We start from the raw sequence: 7,294 nt of genomic DNA, 5'->3' as shown, positions 1-7,294 counted from the left end.
CAACCTGTGTTCCCAGATCTCTCAACGCTTTGTGTTCAGTGGACTACCATCAATATGGTAATTCATGGGAACTGGGTTTTTCCCAAATGGGCTAGCTGTTAAGTAACTCCTAACGGAGGCATTCCATATGAGACTACTCAGGTACTCCACTGTGGAGCATTTTTTTTAAACTGACGTGACCAGTGTCCCCTCTGAACCAGCTGCTTCAGTATAGAACAGTTGGGTAAAACCTTACATAACCACAGATGTCCTCTTCCATGCTGCACTTTTCTTCATGTGGGATTTTCCGACCTCAGGCGACCCGCACATCAGCTCCTATACAACAGCTTCAGCTTGGCTGCTGTAGTTGCGTGGGACATCACATGTAGGGCCATAAACCAGGGGCCTTAAAGTTGACATCTGCACGCATAGACCTCAGAACTTGAAGGCCCAGCAGGATTGTCGAAATAGAGTGGCAAGTGATGTCAGCAATAGGATCAGAGAACCATTTGGTAGTTAAATTGGTCATAGGGTAGGATATAACCATCAGGGGACCTAAGACAGGTCAATGAGAGAGAGAAAATAGAGAAGAGGATTTAGGTGGGTGGGAAGGAATACTGCAACATGAAAGAGAAGGACATCTATGGTTATGGTAAGATCTTAAACAATTCTATGTCCTATTACTATGTTGCAGTATTCTTGGTGTGGGAGAGCACCACAGCTTAGATGGAAGGAAGGGATGAAGTAGAGGTGGCTGACTGCACAAAGCCCTGCACGTGCTCTGGAGACATTGTCTAGCTTGTAGCGTTTGGTGAAAGTGTGAATGGTGGACAATGTTGCTGCTTCCAGGATGGATGCAGGGTCCATGCCTTTTAAGAAGGCTTTGGAGGCTGCCACCACCCTGGCAAAGTGAGCCTTTACTCCCTGTGGAAGTTTTTTGACATGGTGTGAGTAACATAGGCAAACAGTTTTTCTAATCCAACATGCAATGGTTTGTTTGGAGACTGCCTTGCCCAGGGGCCCTGGGGTGGAAGGAAACAAAGCTGATCAGATTTTCGTATGGATTTAGTTTTACCTAGGTAAAACTGAGTGAAGTACTCCCACTTTCACTGGCAGGAGAGGGGAAGGTGGAGGCTAGATGAATAGACTGGTATAAGGACAGATCGTTGATCACTTTAGTTATAAAGGAAGGGTAACTTCTGTAATATTTAGGAACAGGAGACACAAGATGTTTTATGTCCTTACTCTTTTCTTGTAGATTTTTAAAAAGTCTGCTGAGTGTTTACCAAACAATAAGTTAGGGTCTACAGGAGCATCCACGATTTTAGACTTGAATTCCTCCGTTGTGTTGTAGACGTAGCCATGAACATCTTCAAAGTACACAGGCAGAGGCATCTGCAGCATCATAACTACATCTAATGGAATGTCTGGCTACTTGGGCAGCCAAAGATGGTTTAGATGCTATGTCAGATTTAGTGGGGCGTCTGGAGTAGTAGCCAGCCGAGTAGAGGCTTGAGAGACAAGGTCCGGAGCATATTTGGTCCTATGGGTTTGATAGTCGATGGCTTTGAAGGCCAGTGTGGAAGAGGTGTAAACCTTCTTTCCAATTCTATTCATAGTTTACTATCCTTTACTGTCCTTGTCTGTAGATAGGAGAGAGGCAGACATAATCAGTCTGGATTGTGAGGCAGACAGTATCAGTCTGGATTGTTTATATGGCGATACTGCAACCACAGCAGGGTCTGCCAGGAGGGGCTTGACTAGAAATTTCTGGTCATCTGGCAGTTTGTAGAAGCGATCTGGCATCTTAAGGGCAGGGGGCTGAGAGTCTGGGGTCTTAGATACTGAGGAAAAGGCATCTAAACAGGGATGACAGGAGGAATGGCAGAAGGTGAAGGAGATTTCACTTGTAGCAATTCAAAATACCTTTGAGTTTCAGACATTTGAGAGGCGTCCCATTTGAAGTATTCCTTCATTTTGGTTATGGTCTCTCCAAAGGTGATATCCTCTGGAGGAGAGTCCCCTTCGATGAATTCTTCATCTGGGGAGTAATATTCTTAAGAGGCTATTTGGGTAGGTTTGAGATTGATTCATCTGAAGATAAGCCTCTTGCTCTTCTTCCCTGCCTTGTGAAGTGGGTGGTATAAGAGAGGAGACAGACCTAGGGCTGAGGAGAGGAAGGGTAGATGAAGAGGCTGTTGTGGGCTTAAGGCCCATGAAGGCATGCAACAAAGATGAGGTGAAGGACTGCCAATCAGGCCTTCAGTGGGTGCAGCCGGATGTTTGATTTTCAGGTTTCATTTTTAATGGAGTAGTCTTAGACGAAGGCCTGGAATAGGGTGCATGGCTAAGGGTAGTTCTGTTAATAGGAGGGATCCCGGTTGGAGGCCCGACTGCCTGGTTTCCCCTTGGCTGTGCCTGACATCTCAGTAAGCGCCATGGACGTGCTAGTTAACTGAGAAGCAGCTTCCTGTATGGTCGCCGAAGTAGACTGATCTGACAGATGTCCCTCAACTCTTAAAAATCGGCAGCTGGCCCGCCGTCTGAAAGCGGAGATGAAGTGAGCCTAGGAATCTTAGCCTTCTTCCACAGAGGTTCAGTCAGAGCTTCCAAAACAGAATCCATCCTTTGCGCTAATTTTTTAAGTTGCCAATTTTCTAGATAAAGTGAGAGCAGCCAGGTGTCTGCGTAGGGTCTTCTGAATGAAGGAATGGCAGATCAAGCAAGCGGTATGGCATGCTCTCAGCCTAGGCAAAAAAAGCAGCGGCCGTGTGCATCTTTATATGGTATCTAGCATCCACATTGGCATTCACCCTTTTTAGCTGACATCAGCTAAAGGTTACTACAACAAATCAAGCTTTAGCTAGAAGTCAAACAAAAATCCCCAACGGAGTACTTGGCTTTTAGACGTCGTAGTGAAGGAGCGATGTGCAGATGTTGCATTTAAGGCCGCTGGTTTACAGCCCTACATGTGACATCCCACACAAGTACATCAGCAAAGCTGAAGCTTTTGTATAGGAGCAAACATACGGGTCGCCTAAGGTGGGAAATCCCACACCAACAATACTGCAACATAGAAATAAGACATCCTCACATTTTTGATTTGAGAGATGGCCTTTACGCTTGCAGTTAGACCAGCCAAAAACCTCTGATTTAAAGCCACAGAAAAGTGAAGAACCTTACTTTTCATAAGGACCTGCGTGCACACTTCTTAATGACTAAAGTGGTCAGTGAAATGTCATTAAACTAGACTACACAGACGCTAGTCTTCTGTCTAAACTCAGAAAAAAGGTAGAGCATGCATGCACTAGGAACAGAAGATTACAAAGCAGCAAGTCAAACCTATACATTACACTACTTTCACAGCAGACAAGATTATTAAGTTTTAGCCTTAGCTTTCCTGTGCCCACCTCCTTAGAAAAGCTCTAAAAATGAGTTCTTACCAGAAGCCGAATTCTCAAGATTCTCTTGCCATTCTGAATCGTCGTCCTGCCAGTCTGGTTCCTCCTGCCACTCCAGCTCCTCATCTTGCCAGTCAGTGGCCTCTTCCTTCTGCCACTCTGGTACCTCATCTTCATCTACCTCTTCTGCACCGTCTTCCTCTTGCCATCTTGGCTCATCTTTAGGCCACACTGGTTCCTCCTTTGGCCATGTTGCTTTACCTTCCTTCTGCCATATTACTTCACCTTCTTGCCACTCTGGATCTTCAACATACTCCTCCCCATCCTCCTCTTCTATCTCTTCTTCCTCTTCCTCTTCTTCCTCAAAATACTCGTTCTCCTTCTGCATTGCTAGTTCATCATACTCCCAATCTGGTTCTTCTTTCTTTATCAGAGTATTCCAAGGTGGACTTCTAAAATGTTCTTTAAACCACTTAATGTACTGAGCAGGTACTTGCAAACCTGTAATCACAAAGAAGCAATTTTAAAAACAACAATTTCCAAGAAATGCAAGGCATATGACACTAGGGCATCCAGTCAAAAGTAAATTATGCAGTATTCAATAAAACAATGCAAAAAAAGCTTTTCTGCTATGTACTTCTACAGACCCTGAAAATACTTCAGTTAGCAATTATAACAAAAATCTAATCAAGTGATTCTCCTAAAATATCAAGCCAGTTTTACTGGTGCACCTTCATCCAAAGGTTATTTACAGAGAAATATTAAGAAAGATGCAAATGCTATACATGCAGGAACCTCTAAGCAACCTGAAAGAAACATTTGCACAAAGAATAATGCCCTCACACAGCTGCAGACAAAATATTTAACAATGCTCTGTGCTAAAAGCCACAGTTTCTGAAGAAATCTTACTAGCCATGTGCAAAATGAGCAAGCCCCACAGAACCGCTGTAGAAAAAAAAACTACAGAAAAATAAAGAAAGCTTCATGAAACTACATGTTTGGGGGGGGGGGTTTGTGCGTGGGGTGTATGGGAGGGGGGCAGAAAACAGATGAAGTCGCAAGATCAGAAATACAACAGCCTGAGTTGCACCTTAAAGGAAAAGCAGGTACCACCTGCCAGAAACTGATTAAAACATTAAGACAAAGTTATATGCAGTCTGTGAGAAGAACCTCTCAGCTCTTAAGAGACACAATGAGAATATCTTCAACTCAGCTAGTTAAGACTTTAGTCCTATCATGTCGTCCAAAAGCAGATTCTTAATGCACTAAGCATGAAAACCTTGGTACTAGCTTTATACCCAACTTTTAAGAATAAAGCTTCACTTCTCACGCCACTAACATAATCGGCAGAGTGCACTGTTGCAAGAGCAGAAGAGGACATTTCTTTGCTATTTGAACAACATGGAAGAAATACAGTTGCTTGGGCCACAGCAAATTCTGACATTGTCCATCTTTACCTTCTAAAGAACATTCAGTCTCAGACATTAATCAGGGTCAGTGTTGCAACAAACAGCACACTTTTGGTGCTTTGGGTGTTGGGTGGCATATGGTGGCTTAAGACAGCCAATGTGCTCCCCCCAAGCAAAAGCATGCAATGATGTGTGCTGCTACCAGGAAGGATGTAGGCTGTGGCTTCTCAAAGCAGTCACTGGCAGAAAAACACCCATGTATAGAGTTAGAGGAAGTCCCTTCATGAGGCAGACCCTCGAGTTACCACCAGCTGGTCATGTTATGATCACACAGATGCCTTCGCTGATGTGAAAACTATACCACCAAGACAACGAACAGTCCACCTTTTATTACTTACAGCCTTCACAGAGTAAAATAACAAAAAGCATCAAGATTATATACACCTAAGCTTTACAAAACACACCCACTGCAATTAATCAATTAAGTTAAATTAAATTACACATTTCCAGTCACATTCCTTATTTAACCCTAAGGGTTCCAAAGTATTAAACTTTAAAATATATAATGTCTCCTTTTTACATAGCTTAACATCCAGATTCACTAGTTCCCCCAAGCGTGTCTCAACCTTTTCCAAAACACAACCAATAATATGGTTAGGGTTACAATTGTGAAATTCAGAAAAATGACTACCAAGGGGGCTATCAATTTTGGCATATCTTAGATGTTCTTGAAAACAAACTTTAAAACTTCTGCTCGTCTCACCAATGTAAAATTTATTACAGCTACATCTAAGAACCCTACATGTATTACAATTGAAATTACCCTTGACCAAAAATTGATGTCCATTAATATACTTAAAGCTATTGATCACATTTTTACATAGAGAAAATTTATTGCATGGTATAGTGCCTTTAGATATAGGCATCCCAACACTAATATTCATTATAGGTGGCTCAAATAGATTATGCACAACCATATCTCAGATTTCTGGCTCTCAAGAAATTTTTAACCTTTGTGGCAGCAATTTATTTAGCTCCTTATCTCTAATCAACATAAGCCAAAATTGATGGGCTGTATTAACTATGTCACTAATAACATTATATGTAGTTACAAAGAAAATGTTACTCAAATTCTCTTCCTTGTTAAATACATGTTCAGCAGGAATATTACAAAAATTGTCATCAGGCCAAGAATACATTCTACCCCTCATGTTTTCATTTCTCACATTATTTTGAACACTGGGCCATCTAAGATTCATAACCCTAACCTTAGCTCAATAATGTCTGTCTTACAACCTCTATTTAGGAACACATTTTCTGTTTCCAAAATTTCTTGTATAAAGATTTCATCCCTATTACATAGTCTATGTATCCTCAAATTCATTATAGGGTAGAATCTTTATTAAATGCTCTGGATGGCAACTATTACCATAAAGAAACTGATTTTTACAAGTAAACTTATGTAGCCCAGTATTAAGTTGACTGAGCTTAATATCTAAAAAAAGCAGCTTCTGTTCCAAGCGGAATACCATCAAATTGTAGGCCCATATTAATTTGTAAATCTTCCACAAAGTGTGTAGCTGCCTCCATAGGACCATCACATAAAAAATGAGGTCATCAATAAACCTTAAACAAAGCAAAACCTGGGTTTTATAGAAAAGATGGTATATCTTATCAAACTCAAATTTACCATTACCAGGTTTGCATACATGGGGGCAAAGGCTGCCCCCACTGCAGTAACCTGCAGTTGATGGAAGACTTCCCCATTAAATGTGAAAACATTGTGTTTTAAACAAAAGACCACTAAATCAATCACAAAGTTGGACATAGGGGAATGGTCCTAAAAAATAAAACAAAACCTGGACACCAACCTCATGCCTGATGTTGGTGTACAGGCTTTTCACATCCATGCATAACCAAATACATAGAGCCAATTCCATTCTAAACCCTGTATTTTGGTTAAAAAATCTTTGCTATCCCTTGTATACGATGGTAATCTCAAAGCATTACTCATGCAAAAATGTACCAATTGGTTTGAAAAAATATTTTTCAGCAGACACAATAGGTCTTCCAGTCAATTTCTCAAGGCCTTTATGCGTCTTGGGTAAACAGTACAGCCAAATTGCGGTCTTCTACACTAAACTTTAACACATCATTGGTAGAAAAGTAGCCCAAATGTTTCCCCTTTTCAAGCAACAAATATTCATTAATAGCTTTAAAACATCTATATCACATTTCTCATAAACCTCATCATTTAAATGCATGTAACACATCTAAATATTGTACATAATTTAAAATCACTATTTGACTGCCTTTATCTGATGGCTTTACAACAAATTTTCTATCTTTACAAAACTTGCAAAATGCAATCCATTGCAGTTTATCCAAATTAAAATGAACATCAGATTATACATCAATGCATTGCAATGTTTTTCATTTCAAAATTAATAGTGGAAATTTAACTCTGTATACTTAATTTGGTATATGGAGAAATAAAGTGACTTT

The 7,294-nt window shown here is 40.8% G+C and overlaps 1 protein-coding gene across 1 annotated transcript in view; it reads right to left on the bottom strand.

The window, feature by feature from the left end:
• LOC122798569 (zinc finger protein 729-like) overlaps positions 1–7,294 on the bottom strand; it is a 920,500-nt gene that overhangs the window by 217,744 nt on the left and 695,462 nt on the right. Inside the window, exon 5 of the mRNA XM_044067626.1 lies at positions 3,423–3,881. Within this exon, the coding sequence (XP_043923561.1) occupies positions 3,423–3,881 (459 nt within the window). The remainder of the gene's footprint in view (positions 1–3,422; positions 3,882–7,294) is intronic.

The sequence above is a fragment of the Protopterus annectens genome, chromosome 3.part1 (assembly GCF_019279795.1).
Source record: "Protopterus annectens isolate FY-2018-M chromosome 3.part1, PAN1.0, whole genome shotgun sequence".
NCBI classification, from domain to species: domain Eukaryota; kingdom Metazoa; phylum Chordata; order Ceratodontiformes; family Protopteridae; genus Protopterus; species Protopterus annectens.
The sequence above is the reverse complement of the archived record's forward strand: the minus strand, read 5'-3'. Positions and strand labels throughout refer to the sequence as shown.